The sequence below is a fragment of the Stegodyphus dumicola genome, chromosome 8, assembly GCF_044657685.1.
Source record: "Stegodyphus dumicola isolate Sdum_Otavi_A_Nest chromosome 8, ASM4465768v1".
NCBI classification, from domain to species: domain Eukaryota; kingdom Metazoa; phylum Arthropoda; class Arachnida; order Araneae; family Eresidae; genus Stegodyphus; species Stegodyphus dumicola.
In genome coordinates, this window is record NC_140775.1 from 111,795,953 (window position 1) to 111,814,968 (window position 19,016).

The following is a 19,016-nucleotide window of genomic DNA, read 5'->3' on the forward strand; positions in this document are numbered from 1 at the left end:
AAAATAGATACCGATGTGGCAGTTGTGTGCTTGAAGTTTGCGAACAGTTTCCGACTAATCAATTTCTGTTCTCAGGGGGAAAAAAAGAAAAGGAAATGTGTACATTACTGGGTAGCTCGCCATGATGAATTAGGAACATTAAATCAACTTTTAAATGAACTTCGGGGCGAGGCTATCCAAAGTTTGAAAAATTCATCAAAATGGCTGAAGGATAGTTTGAAACTTTATTGGAAATAGCCACTCCACTTATTAAGGGGGGGGGGAAACCTTTATTTCAAGATGCTCTACCACCAAAATTAAAACTGCAGGTAGTACTTCGTTTTCTGCCGACGGGTGACTCCTACAGTTCTCTGCAATATTTATTTCGAGTACCAAAATGCGCAAACAACACATTTTTTCTAGAAGTGTGTGAGGCCATTTTCTCTGTATGAGGTTGAGCAAAAATTATTAATTTTTTGTTTGAGCTCTCCAACACCCTCAAATTTTAACATGTTAATAATAACCTTATATGCATTCTGTTGGCGAATTTTAACTTAATACTTCCGATTGATCGTTTGTAAATAAAATCTAATTTGTTGTTCAAATAAAAAGGAAGTCTATAAGCAAAATTTTAGGTTATTTTATAGGTATGATTGGCCTTGAGTGAAACTGGTTTTTTGAAATTTATATCAACAGTCAAATGTTTGCTCTTTCACGTTTTTAAAAGTGAAAACTGTATTTTTGGGGGTTGTTGAATAACATATAATTTGTTTTTTGATTAAAGCAAATTCAGAAAAAAATATATTTAAAATAAATATTTTGAATCCGATACTTTAGCTTAATTTTCTTCTATGTTTTTTCTACAATATCAAAAACCTAAATTCATTCTGATCAGTAGTTACATCTACATTATATTTAGGTATTAGTAAACAATGGCTATAATATTCAGGTAGTGAAAGTATTCCATAACACTTCATAAGTAATATGTAATAAAAAATGCCACAGTTTGACTGTTGTTCCATCTCGGCATTTTCAGCATGATGGAAAAAATTGGGTACAATGTCTCTGCGAGCACTGCTCAAAGTTACTGCGTGGATAGAAGATTTTCAACTGGTTCAAAGCAGAAGAGGAATCACTGGCATTTACATTGTCGAAGTAAGAAGCTCGCTGTATGTCACTCAGAGAAATGTAAACTGGCCTTAAAACAGCATGAATTTCCTGAAGCATAAACTAATCTTACAGAGCTTATTCATAAATTGCAATTAAAAAACTGCAGTTCTTATTATTGTTCATTAAGATTTACATAAAACTTCTGAATTAAGGGCATTATTGTAATAAAAGATAAAAAGAGTAAGAAAAATATGAAAACTTAACTTGTAGTGATAGGAAATTAACATAATTGTCACAATATGTTACCTGAAAAAGATTTTTAAACCATGTATGACTAGCACATGCCTGTATTACAGTAAATCTGTTTATTAATTTATCTAGAATGTGCTTTTGGCTCAGTTGGGTGTCAGCCCTTGGAACCAAGAAAACTGGCCATTGCAAGTCTTCTCCCGAACGTTATCCGTCCTGGCACAGGTAATAAATGATACTTTTAATTAACTTTGTATATCATTTTTTAACTGACTTTTTATATCAATTTTTAAAGATTTGAACTGAATATTTTTCTTATTCTTTGATTTTTTTTACCTTAGGCTTTTTTGCTTTTAAAACAGTTTAAAAAATTTTATGGATCTTATATTTCTTATATTTCATCTGAAGAATATCTGTTCTACCCCCTTTTTTAAAACTTTTTATTAATTTGCTTTGAGTGTAATGGGAATTTCATAGAATATGCAAAATGTACAGGTTAGTAATATACTGAAAAAATGATAGATATAGTGCCAATATACAACATTACTTCTGAATAATCCCTAGTACTTCATTCTTAATTATGCTTTGCCCCCCCCCCAGTTTTTATCGCTGTTGTAAAAAAAATATGCTATTTTATTATCATTTTGAAGCAGTGAATAAATTTTAATGAATTTTTTTTTATTACATTGCCATACAAAATTCTAGATAGGTTTTTTGGCATAAAAATAACTATCTTTCTGTCGTTATATATTCATGCTCCAGATTTTTTACAAGTGAATAAAAAAATCCATTTTTTACTGAAGTTTTATTTTAGTTTATCAAGTTGTTAAATTTAATACTGAATTTGAAAAGAAATTCACTTAGTCATTTCCATCGAGCAATTCTCTCCTTCTGTTATGTTTGATTAGAGTACCTTAGCAATATGAAAGTCAGATGAAGAAAGAATGAGATAATCGTGCATACAAAATATCATCTGAAAAAATGTACATGAAATTATTTTTTTAACCGTTTGAATCCGGCGAAGCGCTATCGCGCTATCGTATGCCAAAAATACAGCGCAGCGCGATAGCGCTTCTCTTGTTTTGTATCGAGAATGCGAAGACGCTTCTGTTGGTGAATATACTTGGAAAAAAAAATATTGAAAATTGAAAAAGAATTATTGAAATATTCAATTGGTTTCGCATCAGGAGGAAGGGCATGCTTTGGTCCAGGTACTTCAGAAAAAGTACTCGATTCGTTCGAAAAAATTGTATCCACGGGTAAAAACTCATCGATAATATCGTCATCGGAGGTACTTGGAGTTACTTCATCATCACTGCTATCACTAATAACTCATAATCTCTTAGAACTAATGATGTCACTGCCACTATATCTTTCAAGGTCATTACTATACTCTTCATTATCACTTCTCATAACATAGTCACTTTCAAATGAATCAGAACTTGACAAGGGTTATTTCGTAATTATCAGTATAACACCAGGTAAGAATGAAAACAATTTCCAATTCCTATAAAACAACTGCTCTCAATAATTGCGTAAAGTATACTAACCAACAGCAGCGTCTTCGCATTCTCGATAGAAAACAAGAGAAGCGCTATCGCGCTGCGCGGTATTTTTGGCATACGACAAGTGAAGTGCGATAGTGCTTCGCCATACTCAAACGGTTAAAGAAGGAGGGAATATATGACTTGATCAATGCAAGATGTGGTGGTGTTTCAGATTATTAAGTTAGAGATTGCTTGGCAGAACTAGTGTTGCAATGGCTAAATCAAGATATTAATATCGAAAATCTCCTTTCCTGTATCTAGATATTTCAAAGTCACTCATTTGACCCGATTTAATAAATGATTTAAAGAAATGTAAAATTTTTTAAGTAGTTTCCTTATGATCTTGATTAGTGTGATCTGTTAAGTGAATGCATTTAAAATCAGTTTATACTCAGTATTTGAAATATTCATATTCACTCAAGATGTTTTCGGTCAGTTAAACTTGTTTCTCATTGCATATGGAAACTTAACATGAGTCAATCAGATGACCATATATATCCAAGTGAGCAGCCATCAAACATCATTATTCAAAACACTCAATCACCTGGAAAACTTCTGTTTGTGAATCATTGATGATTATGATGAAATTATTACCGATTGAATCTATGAGTGATCCTTTATACCTTACTTTTCTGGAAGGTAATCAGTCAGATTTGCTGTTGGATAAATATTTTAAACAAATGTTAGATATTAGTTTAAAATCTCATATTCCTCAAATAGCTGAAAAAGTATTTGATCAAGCAAAAGATTTCATTTTGATCTCAACCTGTTTTTTTTTTTCATGTTTAAGTTTAGTTTTGCTGAATTGAAGCTTAACCCTTTTGTGTAGGCGAACCTTTGTTTACGTCCTGCGGGTTTGGTACCATTTTAGATTATTACTTAAGCTCTTATATATGTTAAAATTAGCATTATTTTACATGAAAATATATTTTTAAAATTATTTATCTTGTAAAATAATTTTTGGAAGCACTATTCAAATTATTCCATAGTTTTAATTGACCAAATTCATTAAGTTTAAAATTAATAAAACAACACAATAAAAATTATTTACAGTAAGAAGTAACAAATTTTAAAATGAAGCACAGAGAAACGCAAAGTCCTACATTGCATGTTCCACAAGCATAATGTTGATTAATGACTGTTGATTTTTTTATCTGTTTTAGCATGGTTTGTGACACTATGGACCTTCTTTTGGGTTTTTCACCCTTTTTGTTTTTATACAGAGAGTAGGAAAATACCAGATAATCGGATGGATGTTGGTACAGATCTGTCAGCAGACTGCTTTTCTTCTCAATAATTTCCATAGTTCTCAAAAATTTGTTTAATCAGTTTTAATTTAAATTGGGGAAAAAATTTAATGCCTTTTTTTTTTTTTTTTTTTTCCCCAAAAGGATGTTGGAGTTCATTTTTGCTCCATCTACCCAAATATCCGAAAACCCAAAAAGAAATTCTTTGTTTAACTGGTTTTCGAAAACAAAACTCATAACTGCATCTCCTATGTCTACACCATCTATACCATAACTGCATCTCCTATGTTTTTGTTAACAAAGGAGACTATAACAAAAACATGAGTGTTTGTCCACCCATGTTTTTGTTATAGTCTATAATACATTTAGGTTTTAAAATGTCTTCTCCAATAATTCTATCTTCTCTGCCAGATTTTGCCATTTCTGGTGCATGTATGCTCGATAGCATAAAAACATCTTTCTTTCTTTAAAGGCAATGATGTTCATATTGTTTTGCTGCATTACTTCCAGTTGCTTTTTTAGTTTCGGGAAAGGTTTTTAGGCATTCGTTTTCATGTTTTTAATACTATTCCACAAACATTTATTTTTACAGCATGCAAATATTCCACTGGTGATGTGGAACTAAAGAAGTGATCCATATATAAATTATGCCCTTTCTTACATAAGTTGCTCATCAATGTTTTCACTATTTTTCCGTAAGAGCAGTCGCTGCTTCACATTTCTGTGTCCTTCCCACTGTCAATTAACATATTCTAACATAATCAGTAACTGATTCCCATAATTTACATATTTTTATCTTGTAACACGATCTTTTGGATGTCCTTTCCAAGCAAAAAGGATGCATCAATGCAAATATTTTCCTCGGATATGTAGTTTCTTTTAAATTTATTGTTTAGATGTTCTACCATTAGTACTAGTTTTCCCAACTTTTTAGTGCTCTTGTCTGAGGTGAAATGTAAAAATTTAAAAATATTAAAGAACATATCTCTAGGCATAACTCTACTGAAAAATGGAGTAGCGAGTATTTCATTTATAGTGAAATACATTTTCAAATTAAGCTTCTCGATAATGCCCATCGGTATTATCATTGCAAAAAATACTTTTATATTCTCAGTTTTTACATCTGAAAATCTGGCTGATGCAATTCTTCAAGAATGGTAATCCAAGATAAAGTATCTTGAGTCGCACTTTAATGGGAATTTGAAGAAAGACACTCACTGAGCTCTGTCTTTGTTAAAATTTCCGTATCAGAATCACCAAAAGTATCACTTTCTAACTCTTTAGAAAATGTATCATCATTCTAATCTGTGTCAGTAATTAGTTCAATTACCATACGAGTGTGTTCTTCCTCTAATAGGAAGCGCCTTTGCATCATAATAGACTGGAGTAAGACTTTCCAAAATAAAAAGGGAAGGACCCGCAATATATTGGAAGGCAACACAAAATGTAGCAGAACCCCAGATTTTAACCCTAAAAGACCATATATACAGTCAAAAGTCGTTAATTCGGACACCCATAATCCGGAATGATCTATAATCCGGACCTCAAAGCTACAAACTTTCTGTGCATGCGTTGCGTTGATGTATGCACATAGGCATTTATGCAGGCGCGTAAGACACGCATATGCGCAGCTGTAGTTTCGGTAAAACCATCGAAACTAGTCCTGAGAAAATTTTGAAAATATAACGCTGATTTTTGTTGTTTGACTTCTGAATTAGTATCTATTCCGCATGTTATTGTGTCTTAATTACTTTCGATTATGTTATTCGATAGAATTTCCGATGTTGCAACTTCCAAAGTATCTACAAAGCGAAAGTATGTTTCGATGTCCATCAAACAAAAAGTGGAATTGCTGCAAAAAATGGATAAAGGCATATCCTTTGTTTCTCTAACCATTCTGAAATCTGTTTATCAATTTCACGCTGCTCTGCGGCCGGGGGGGGGGAGCCGGATAAAAATGGATTTTGTTGATGATTGACGCTGCGCGAAATGAATTGGAAGTTGATTTGTCAACACAATCCTTATCTTCAGGGCAGATGTTTTTATTTTATTTGGCTTATAATTCTTTAAATGTAGTATTTCATCTCGATGTACTCCGTCTTTGATATGATTTAAATCAAATTCCTCATCATTATAATTCGCTTCCGATAGTGAAGAAAGTGACACAGAGGTTATTGAAAACGAAAAAATTCCGATTGACAAATTAGTCTCAACACAGGAATTTATAGGACTTGAACAGCGAAACTTTGTAACTGAACAAGAAATTATGTCTGTTTGTAGAATTAAAGAGAAAGTATTATCACATAAAACAAAGCAACTTAAACAACTTACATTGAAAGAAATGTTTAATAAAGTAAACAAATAAATATTAAGCTTTTTTTTTTGTGTGTGTGTGTAAATTTTGATACCCTTTAGATCATAATTGTTCTTTATTTCATAAATTATGCTTTCATATTTTTAATTTTATAATTTCTGCATGCCATCTTACCAGATTTAAACTGATGATCTATAATCCGGAATCGCCGAAGTCTCGGCGAGTCAGGATTAACGACTTTTGACTGTAGTAAAGGGGAAGGAGAATAAAAAGGAGGAATTGAATATAAATCAGAAATGCAAATGTTTATATTATCAGATGGCATTTTAAAGAGCCCAGCTCTGTTTACATTGCGCTTTCCCACCACCCTTGCAACAGCTGATAACTAAAACACAGGCAGAATGTATACAAACTGAAGGTCAGGAACCTAAAATTGTTCATTTCAGAAGGGTAATGGATATAGGGTGCCATCTAGTGCTCTTCAAAAAAAAGTGTTCCAGCTTAAAATGCATATACACATTGCACGTCCCCTAAATTCAATCTCCAATGATGCATATATGGGACGCTCATTCGGAAAGAGTCAAACCATGTAGTACATATTGCAGCTAATGTGAATTTGAAATTTTAACCGTCTCAAACTGTGAATGAATTAAAATGATAAAATAATAGTTCTTATTAAGACAAAATATTATTAGTCTGTAAGATTTATCCTTTTTGTATCATATTAAGTCTGATGCATATCTTGCACTTCGGATAAAAAATCAGTTTTTAAAGGAGTCACATTTGCATTAGCCATCCTAATATTTTTTCCTTCACTGTAAATATTAAATACTCACATAAATAAATACTTTCTTAAGTAAGTAAAAATGCTTTCATTTTTGTGCTAAAATAGTCAAGCTTTGAAATTAACATGCATACCTAATTTAAATTATTATTTTTAGACTTTGCTGTTACGACAGCAAAGGGAAAAAGATGAGCTTAGAAGTGAAAGTGAAGCATCATGTGTTTTGATTTGGCAAAGATTATTGAATACTCTGAAAAGAGCAATATTGACTCCATCAGCGTACACATCTGTTGAAGAAGGGGAAGGTAAAAAAAAATAATTTATTTGTCTTTTTAAAATTACAGCATTAGCATTTTTTTATAAAAAGGGAGTTGTAATTATCAGAGGTTTATTCTAATTTAATGCATTTTGTTTTTAAAAGTTATCTGATTTTATTTTTATTTTTATTTTTCACTTTTCAATATATTTATTTATTAACTAGATATTAATGTGGAACATGCCCAGCTGCTTTTATTTCTGTTTCATAATTTACACTTGATGCAGAAAAAAAGTGTATTATTAATGATGGCTCAGACTATCATGGAAATTTCTTCAACAGTAATGAGGTATGTTAGTTTTTGTTGTTGGTTCTGTAATTGTCAATATTGTCATCAAGTATGTTTAATTTCCTGTTTTAATTTTGAATACATTTATATTTTCTGTTTTAATTTTGAATTCTTTTTAGTCCTTTAAGAGATCTTCAGATCTTATATATGGGAAGAATGTTGCTGATATTTGAATATATGATGAGAAATTTATATGATGCTCCTTCATCGTTAATTGAGCAGGTAACAATAGCATTTTATTGAGTAAACATTGATTATAAATTTTTAATTTTAAACTTGTAATAATTCTGTCTGGTGTTGTATCATGTCTAGTTAATTGGTGAAATTAAAATACACAGAGTAAAAGTAAATTTTAAAGTATTAATTTTAATCCATTTAATTTTTAGTTTGTTGCATTACTCAAGCATATCAAAACTCCTCTTTTCCAAGTTTCAATCAAACAAGGACTTGGATTTATTTAGCATTTGTTAAAACAGTACTTATATATCTATCTGACAATATCACTATCTGGCTATTCGTCACTGGACACCCCTAACTAGTATGTTAATTCGGTTTCAGCAGTCCATCAGTATCGTGTGGGGCCACTTTTTGGCACAATTACATCCGCAACCCTCTGAAGATGACTTTCCACCAACTTGTGATCAGGGTTCGTACGATCCTGAAGAGTCCTTAAATGTCGCTAAGTTTTTTAGAATCAATTTTTGGTCCTTAAAAGTCCTTAATTTTGGCCAAAATCGGCAGAAGGTCCTTAATTTTAATCATCTGAAATTTCTGTCTCTGTTTTTACGACTGCTATTTTGAGTGTGAATTAGCATTTTGCAGGAATATTTTTGGCGATTCACTGACAAATATGGCTATTTTTTGAATGGTTTCATGAGTTCTAATTTGTTCCTATTTTTAATATAAATAATGGTGGGATACTCGAGTTTCTGAGCAAGAAGTGAAACATAAGCATTTCAAAACTATTTCATTTTTTGTAATGAAGAGCTCCCAAACAACTTTCCGCTTTTGGGGATGTGAATTCTTTTATTAAACGGTTCTAAATTTGGTGATTATCAACATTTTGGCGATTTTAAGATCGGTTTCTGTAGAAAATTTTTAATTCCGAGATCTGTGAATTTTTTGACGATTTTTTTAGAACATTCAACATTGATAAATTTCATCAAAATAATGGTAATATATTGGGATTATATTTAAGAAATAACATTAAAATAAAGCATTTTTATTTTTCACTGTCATATTATAAAGTTCCATTTTTGCCACATTTTATACAAGTCTTTGAATCTGAAAAATAAGCAAGGAATAATGCTATAAAGCACAGTTTACAAAACAGTTTTTAGCAAGAGAAAAATAGCTGTGTAATTAATTAAAAATGTGTTTTTAATTTTTTCATGGTAAGAATTTTTCCCATTTCTCAGAATGATCAGAATTCTCAGAAATGCATCAGTTTTCTCTATAAAATCAATTTCACACTTTTTTCCTTCTATTTTTTTTTTTTTTTTCCTTTTTTAAACATTTCTGGGTTTTTACTGTTACAGAATTGGTAGGAGTAATTTTTCTTTAGGATTTTAGACATTGAAACTTGTAAAGTTTAGAAAGATTTTAAGGCAAATTTATAGACCCACGATTCTAAAAGCTTCCAGAAAAATGTGATAAAATGAAAAATGTCACCATGGTAGTAACACGCTGTTTCTTACATATTCGAGAACATCTGGAAGAACAATGAAAACATAATAGTTGAATGTTTTACTTCTGATTCTAGAATCGCTTTATTAACATTTTTAACTTCCCATTATTTTCTCTACTTTTCACTAGACACAAGCATGGAAAATATCAAAAGTACTTCTAATCTTATCATGTGGACAGGCATTAAAGAAAGGAAATTTTTTATTAATAAAGAAATTGAAAACTGACAATTCAAAAGATTCATCTAATATGTCTTAATGCATCATACACAGAGATCTGGCACTAGGCATTTTGCTACCTGATGCAGTCTCTGTGGAAATTCTACTGCTTGGTGCCTTTCTAAATTCTGCTTCCAGTGCCTGCTCTAAATTCTAAAAGTTTTGCCATTTCTAGAATTTGTTGTTCAGTATGTCCCTAAATTCTAAAAATTATGCCACACCAGCTCTGTGACCAGACTTTACCATATGTATTTCATATTTCTTCTGAATGATATTACTATAGAAATAAAATTAGCCGCTTTTTCTGTACATTCATATTACTGAAGAAATAAAATTAGCTTTTTCCATAGATTCTAAATTCATTTAGTCTTTTAGAATAACAGAAGTCTTTAATTAAATCCCAAAAATTTTAAGTGAAAAGGAAACATGTTGAAAAAAGAAGCTAAATGTGTAAAGAAAAAGAAAATTATTCTTCAAAGATATGTATAGATATTATTATGTAAATTAACCAGTTATTTACAGTTTCAGCCTTTATTATAATTTCCCATTTCTATTTCCTCACCAGAATGCAAATCGGACAGTTTTTAAACTGTCCAATTTTAGTGTAAGACGAGTGTGTTTCTGACCTCCACTTGCTCCCTGCATTAGTTCTGTCAGCTCTGATAATTTGTAATTATTAGTCTTTCCATTACTGCTGCTGACATTTGAGTTTATTATGACAATAGAGTTACTGAATCAGATTAAATTGAAATTAAATTGTATAGTCTTTAACCACTAGTCCATATTTTTAATTTGAATTTGACTTGTTATTTTCACCACAAACTGTAATTGATTTTGTTAGCATAAGAACAGGCTTATATGTTCCAAGTTCTTTTTGAATAAGAAGCTTATTTAAACCTTTATTGAAATTTATTATGTGATTTTTAATTACTTTCAGACATAGTGATAATTTGTTTCACGTATGTCCGGGGGGGGGGGGTCGAACTGTTTAACTTTTACCAGATCAAGTAAATGCTCATAGGTAGTACATTGTGGAGAGGTTGGCAGTTAGGAGATACAACATGCAGAAACTAATGAGAACATTGTTTTGCATGTTGAGACAAATTTCTAATTGTCAAAAAACATGCTTAAGGAGAAGGAAATCTCCTTAAGCATGGAAACCAAGTGCAATGATCTCCCGACGGACAGTACATACATTTACAACACTACTGGAAGCCGATCAAAACTCCTCTTCCACTATCTGTAGCGATGCCTTCCTATTTGTCTTCATCACGTGTTTCAAGCTTAGGCAGTCACGATCTGTTAATATTTTTGGTTTAATTGTTCTGAATCATCATGTCATAACCCCCTCCCATTTCCACTTCATGATAACATCGCTCACTGTCGATTGGGGTATCTGAAATTTGTTGGAAATCTCGCAGGTCGAATGCCCAAATCTGTGGGCTCCAGTGATCGTCACTCTTTCCGCTTCTCCAAGTTCATGTCATCTGTCCATATTCGTTGCTATAGCTAATTTGAGTTTATTTACTTAGACTATAATTGACCAAGCTATTGCGAAGAGCAGTGTTGCCGGTTCCAAAATTAAAGCCCTAGGGCACTTGATATAAAGAAATCCTGACATGGAGAAAATCTCAGATGAGAAAACGGAGAAAAGGGGAAGAAGAGAAATACCAAAAGGAGCAAGACAATCCAATCGAACAAGTTCGCAAATTTGTGACGAGCGATCATAGCCTTCAAGGAGGACCCAAGACAATGCAAATCAATCATAACAATATGAGAAGATACACTACAGCAATAGTTCCAATGACAAATTCAAATACAACTAAACAACCTCAATCAATAGTGCTAAATACAACACAATACAATACAACTATACAACACAATTTTAATACAACTATTCAACGCAATACACTACAGCAACTGGACAACAACCTAAGCAACCTATTTACAACACTAGTTAATGCAAAAAATCTCACAGCATTAGTTTTATAATTCACCAAGAATAATATTCAAGCTACAGAAGAACTTCAATCAAAATCAGATGCATTGGAAGTATAAACAGCTACCGATTCAGGAGCTAAGTGAAAAAATTGTCATCTCCTCCCATGAAGGTGTGAGCTGTAAGTGGTCTGATGCTTCTATCTTCAAAGAGAATTTCATAATTAAAGACTTGGGAGTAATTAACAAAGTCACATTGCACAGCTTTGTTGAAGAATTTTTCATTAGATCTTCTGATGTAATCTGGAATCGTCTCAAGGTTTAAGTCTCCGAAACCTTATTGAATTTTTATAAACTGTGCTTTTTATAACAAGGTGGTTATAAATTAACTTCTATTCCTATATTTTTTCCTTGCATTTGAGAAAAAAAATTAAAATTTCAGTGGTATGGGCTCTACAAATTTTTTTTTTAAGTGTGTATTAATGAACATGATATGGTCAGCTGAATATGGCCAACAAAATAGTAATAGACTGGGACAATTACCTGCTAGAAGTTTGAACTTGTAGCATTCTAAATAGAGGTTTTGGTAAAATCGGATGGCCTACGAAGCAGTAGAAATTGACAGATGCCTTTTTGCAAAGCAGGTCAAATATTGATTGTTTATTAAATAAAGAGGAATCAGTTCCTTCAGAATTCCACAAGAATGATTGACATAATTTTGGCAGGATCTTCCGCCAGCTTTCATGGTTCAACAACAGCCAAATGTAAGTGCTGTTAAAACATTTTAAATTCCCCTCCCTTCCATGGAGCAAATTGACTACCTAAAGCTTTCTAGTTTAATTTCACAGAAAATATTTATTATTTTCAAATAATACAAATTTTACTTTAATGCGGAATTATTCATAATCTTTTATCTATTTGTGTACTATTCTGATAATTTTTGACTTTGGGGGGGAGCTGTTGTATGTTAGTGCAAGAGATAAATGTATCAAAGGATGGCTTAGATTTCCAGTGAAATGTCTTAAATGAATGATAATTTTACCTTTCTTCCTTTTTCTTTCCTTTTATGTAATATTTATGGATATTATATTTTTCACCTCATTTTCTTACAGATTCAGAAAAATTTGTTCAGTTTCCAAAGTATTACTTCTTTAACTGAGAAAGACAATACAAAAAAGCAGACAAAATTATTTTTTCCTTGCAAAGATATTGAGGAAAATTATGTAAAAAATTTGCCTCCAGAAGAAAGTCAAGGTATGTTCTATTTTAGATTTTTATTGGTTTTATATGCATTGCATTGCTTATTCTCCTCTGTACACTTTTTACTTTCTGCTTATATTGATTTTACATAAACTTGAAACAAGGACAGAAATTGATCACTTTATTCTGTTAATAATCATGAAAAAATCAGCAACAAACTTGCAGTAATTTTTTTCTGTTTTGTTTTAGTAAGACTCACCTTGTCAGAAATTTTACTTAAATTATAAAGTTGACTCAGTTATTATATCATTTATTGCATAATCGTAAATGTGGTTTTACATTAAATTAGTTTTTTTTTTTTTTGTTTGTTTGTTTTTGTTTTTGTTTTGTTTTGTTACCAGAGCTACTGATATAGTTAGTATAAACCAACCAGTTTTCTTTTTTCAAAATTTCATCAAACTTCTGTGTTTTCATATAATTATGAATTAACTTTTAACCCTCTGAGTATTTCGGGTTTAGCCCTGAAATTTTAAATTTTCTGAAAATGTCATGAGTAAATGTTTTCTTGATTATGATAAAAAAATGACTTTCTCACTTTGTACCTTGATTCTTTTTCTTAAATATACATCAAACCTGAAATTTGATATGTTAAAACCTGGCAGAAATTTTCATGTGTAATGAATGCAAAGGACTCTTCTATACGGAACTTTAAATCCGTAACAATGAAAAAGTAGTGAAAATCACTTGGATAGAATTGCCTATGCAAATTTTTATATGAGGGGTGTATATTAGATTGAGAATTTTTACTTTGTTTTGTTATTTATTTGGCTACTTACATATTTTTCCTTGACTATGTAACAGTCACCAAGGAGCTCAATTTAGCAACAGTTATGAGCGTGTGATGTAGCAACACACCCAGAATATAAGCACTTTTGGTTTGACGTAACTCCGACTAATTCTTGATAAGCCATGTTTTGCTTCAATGAACAAAATTCTAAATTAACTATTATATGTGTATTTTTCCTTTTCATTTTGAATTTTAAAAAATATTAAAATTCGGGACTTTTCTTCTACATCAGTAAACAATAGATTAGTTTCAAAGTTATGGGATCTTACTATCAAAAGTAGTGAATATTAATTAACAAGAAATGATAATCTGAATATGGCTGAAAAAACTGCAGTATATTAGGGAAATTAACTATTGCACTCATAGCTTTCTAAACAGAGCATGCGGTGAAATCAGGGGACCTAACAGTATAGTAAAATTCGATGAACGCCTTTGTATGAAGTGCAGAAACGAAGCAAGTCAAACACTGATTGTTTATTAAATAAAGGGATGCCAGTTCCTTCAGAATTCTGCAAGAATGACTGACACAACTTCGGTGGGATCTTCGCCAATTTTCTTAGTTCAGTGGTAGCCAACTTTCATGGTCAATGGGATAAAACGTATATACCCTAATTTGCTATAGCAGTGAAGATTTGGTTGTTTATGCTTTTTAAGGAGTGGCTGTAAATTCTTACAGTATTTAATGTGTATAGTAAGTATTCTTGATGTTTTTTCAATTATTATCTATAGTAAATATGTTTGTTAGAAGCATAAGTGTTTATTTTCTTTGGTCATCAGACAAAACAGAGAATGGCAAACGGGAAAGTAGTCTATCTTCAAACCTGAAAACAAGCTCTTTAGAAGAGGTTCTTGTTCTCTGTCTGCTGAGTGCCCATCCGCCCAGTGAATTTTTGTAGCAGTGTAAAGCAATATTCTGCATTATTTTAATTTACCATTTACTCTTTCTATGTGGATCTATTCAAAAGATGGTGTATATCGTACCTTAGAAGCTGAATTACTTTCCTCTTGGGCTACCTTGTATATACATATAGCTTATGTTAGAACAAAGTTAAGAGGGGAGGGGGAAATGCTATCTGTGGCTGAAGATAAGCTAGAACATTCTTATGGATATATAGTGGGAACACATAATTTACAATTAACAAATAATTGAACAGTAACAATGAGAATGTGAAGACTTAGTTTACTATGCAAAATGCCTCACGATTAAGTGACCAAATGTTGGCAGAACATTCCCTAGTTAAAAATAAGCAAAAAATGTCTTCTGAACATACAGTGGACAGGTTGTAATTTGCATATTATGAGATATCAAACATCAATAACAAGTGGTTGTGGTTGCAAAAGCTGTCTTATTAGAAGTTTTGTGAATAATTAAAACAGTGTCTTTAATATGCTGCCAGAATTTGTGGAAAAAAAAAAGGATCTGAAGGTTTATCAATTGTTGAGGTTTGTCACGGCATACTTAACCCGACATTACATGTGCATGAAAAATTAATGGGATTGCTTCCACGGGGTATGACATACCCAGGGGGGTTTCTTCGTCCCTTTTACCATTAAAACTACATAAAGTATGAAACAAAAACAGAAAAGAGAGAACTTAGTTTTAAACTTATATTAGAAGTTTTACCTTTAATTTGCACACTTTCGGCAAGTGCATGCATACATATTTTTCACATTTTTTATAGACAAGCTTCTTTTTTCTGTTTTTTTGGCCCTACATTCAGGATAATTTTTATATGTCATCTTTACCTTCATATCTACCTGGCAGGAGGTGTATCGGCCTCATTGTTGCCCAGTTTTACTTTTAGGCTTTGTGGGAGAATTGCTTGTTTGCTTCTTATCTTATAGTCTTCTATCAGTTGAAGTTTTCAGATATGAACGTTGGATTCGATGCCCATTAGGTGGTTTCTTTGTTGATAACAAAATTGTCCATGCATTTATTGCAACAGCTTTCAATAGGGAATAAGAAAAGCCATAGGCCAATGACTTGTTTTTTTTTTTTTTTTTTTTCCAACTGTTGAATACGTTGCAGTCATTTCATCCACGGCACCATTAGTAAGGTTATAAAAAGTTATTATTTCTGGTTTCATGACTTCTCCACTATCAAGATCAACTGCATCATCATTGAGCATTGTAGATAGAAGAAGCACATTTCCATTTTGGGGGGGGTGTATAAGAAACAATAATTGTTTCTTTCTGAAACTCAAAAAGGGAGGAGTAATCTTCTTTCTTAATCGTGTTAAAAAATATTGGAGGAATTTTCTCTTTTATTTTTCGTCAAAGTTCCAATAGCTTTTTTTTTTTTTTTTTTTTTTTTTTTTTTTTTTCCCCAAAATTTCTTGATAAAGTGGATAAGATGTATACCAGTTATCCATTGTTAAATTTCTCCGAGTTGTAAAGCAGTTCCATTAGTGCTTTTACCATACTACTAGGAGAGGTATCCACTTGAAATGGACCTTTTGGCTGATGGCCTGCGTAAATTCCTGATTTCCAAGTATAGAAAACTCTGGATCGACCAGCACAAAAATTTCGATTCCATATTTGGATTTTTTTTATGGGCATCAAGGTTGAAAGATTCCATTTTTTATCTGTTGTGATGTATTCTTCTACGTTGTATGATTTTTGGCAATTTTCTACTAACAGTTAAAAAAATATTGACATATTGGAGCTAGTTTATGAAATTCTTTCCTGCTCTGGCAGGTTTGTGCATCACCAAAGCAAAGGGCATCTCAAAAAAAGAAAGAGAGGAATATGTCGGGAAGATGAGAGTGCTTTGTTTTTCGAATACAGATCCTTGTGCACTAATGTAGAAAATTATTCAACATATGGCGAGATGGATTGCCGATCTGTTTAGATTGGTGGAAAGAATAGGTTGTTTTCAGTTACATTAATGATTTAGCTGGGTACAAAATGATTGATTTGTATTCGGTTGACTGTCTGATGTCTACATACCATTACATGAAAATGGATTATTTCTCTGGAGGGTAAGATCGTGCCTGCAAGTGTGTCCCTAAAGTGTCTTAACACTTGTTCAATGGATTTAAATCAGAGGAGCATATGTTATTGTATATAATAATGCAGTAGTTTGTAGCGGGAAGCATTGGAAATTGCTTCAAACATCTAAATTCGAGTCAATTGCTAAAACATAAAAATTTGAGTCAATTGCTTCTAGTGATTTGAGTCAACTGCTTCAAACATCTAAATCTTTCATTTTATGTTTACAAAGAATAAAATAAGAATAATTTTAACAAGTGATTAATAAAATTAATTCTCATTAGAAGTATGCTTTTATGCTATTAACTTCTAAAATGTCATCCAGAAATATTACAAATCAAAACATGTATTTAAAATGCAAATGACATACTTACTTGCACAGTCACAGCAATCCAATAAATGCTTTAATTTCATCCTCATTAGTCTCTCTTGCATAGGTTTTTTTGAGAAAAGTGCTCTTTTATCAAGCTAATAGAAATATTTGTGCATTGATATAGTTTCTTTCTCAAATTAGAAAATGAAAGTAAGTTGCAAGCTTCCAAAGGAGAAGCGACATTTTTGAAACGCATGTGTTTCAAGAGAGTTTTTAAATTATATTTTTAGCATAAATTCTAACATTTCCATGGAATTTCAATTTACTCCATTTTGTTATATTATCCTTTCCTGCAAAATAGTCCACTTTCATTTGAATCAGAAAGATCGCTCTCTAAATCATATTCTATTTCCGTCAAAGATTCGAGTTCACTGTAATTTTTTTCATCATCCAGCTCTTCATTGTCAGAAAACTCATTACCTTTCTCAAGAGTTTCTTCATCCGAAGACACAGTATCAAATACATATCTTAAATGTCACATTTCTTCACCATAACTTTGAAAATGCACCATAATGAGAGAATGATTTTAATGCATCTACCTGTACTCAGACTTGTAACAGAAATGCTTGCACTGTGTGTGACATACCCTGCAGATTTCATGATATCTATTTTCAGAACTCTTTTATCTATTTTTCCTTTCCAAAGTTATGACCTTGAGGGCAGCTCCAAGAAATAATCATCCCATTTTATAAAAAAGCTCGGAGAAAAACAGTGAAAAAATGGAGGAGATGGGTATGACATACCAAAGTATGATCAAACCTGGGTTAAATGACAAAAGAAGGCTTACACAGCCAGTTTGTTATTTTATTCGTGCTCATAACCAGTATTTTTCATCATATACAAGATGTTTATTGTTTAGCTTCACCCATACAGATGCACTTGTGTTAGACGACTTTATTTTGAAGTACTTTCTATATATCTGTGTGACACTTATTTCAACGTTTACACACTTGCAATTCCACTGTAAATACTGCATTGTGTCTTATATTTTACTTCTAAAATTTTTTCTATTGTTGTCACATATGTTAAATTTTTCTTAGTCTATTTTCACATTTGTAGGGGTTGGTTTTGTATGTGTGTATTCTGTATTGGTCAATCTGGCCTCGTGGGTGGGGAAGGTTGGTGAGGTAATGGCTGTTACGTTAATTGGATGTACTGGCGTAGGTGTCTGGGTATGTATGACTGTGGGGATGTGGGTGGGTGCGGGATGGATGGAGAAGAGATGCGGGGGGGTTGGTGATGGGGGGGGGTAGGGTGGTGGGTTTAGTGGAGTGTTGTGGAGGTGTGTAGTGGTGTTGGGTTAGGAGGGGGCGCTGGCGTCACTTGAGGCTGGGTGCTTTATTTTTCTTATATTGTCAGACTCACATTTGGGGTGTTCATTCTGGGGTGCGTTTTTTAGGGGGAGGGAGGTGGGGATTGGTCTGGGGCGTGGTAGAAGGGGGCATTGGTTTGTTAATGTGGGGTGGAGGGTGGGTTGCGTGGGCTGCTGTTTTATGTTCAATTGTGTAACATATTTTAGCTTTAATTTGTTTTGTGTTATTATATGTATATAATAGCTCCGATGTATGTTTGTGTTCATTATGTATGATGAACACAAACATGCATATGTGCGTGCCACACACAAATTTAAATAGATCATTGTTTTATCATAAATGAGGCATATTTTGAAAGGAGATATTTAAGTTATTTTGATTTAGTTTAGTTATTGTTTCCTTTCAGATCCAGCCTGTTACTTACATACATTTTTCTTTTCCTAGGAGGAGTATCTAAACCAAAGTTCTTTAATTTGATGTCAGTTGATTTTAGCAATCAAGAAGTTCCAAAATTAGATGGTTTTGTAAGTACATTATTATCAATGTAGAATCTAATTTTTTAAATATTTATCATAAAAAAAACTGATTTTGAATATTTTACATTGCCAGATATGA

The 19,016-nt window shown here is 32.1% G+C and overlaps 1 protein-coding gene across 2 annotated transcripts in view; it reads left to right on the plus strand.

Annotated features, from left to right (window-relative positions):
* The window catches only part of poe (E3 ubiquitin-protein ligase-like protein poe), a 281,770-nt gene that overhangs the window by 78,704 nt on the left and 184,050 nt on the right, over window positions 1-19,016 (plus strand). For both annotated transcript variants that reach the window (XM_085822285.1, XM_085822286.1), the window contains exons 16-21: window positions 1,471-1,563; window positions 7,388-7,535; window positions 7,712-7,835; window positions 7,955-8,057; window positions 12,790-12,931; window positions 18,846-18,925. In XM_085822285.1, coding sequence (XP_085678411.1) covers window positions 1,471-1,563; window positions 7,388-7,535; window positions 7,712-7,835; window positions 7,955-8,057; window positions 12,790-12,931; window positions 18,846-18,925 — 690 coding nt within the window. The remainder of the gene's footprint in view (window positions 1-1,470; window positions 1,564-7,387; window positions 7,536-7,711; window positions 7,836-7,954; window positions 8,058-12,789; window positions 12,932-18,845; window positions 18,926-19,016) is intronic.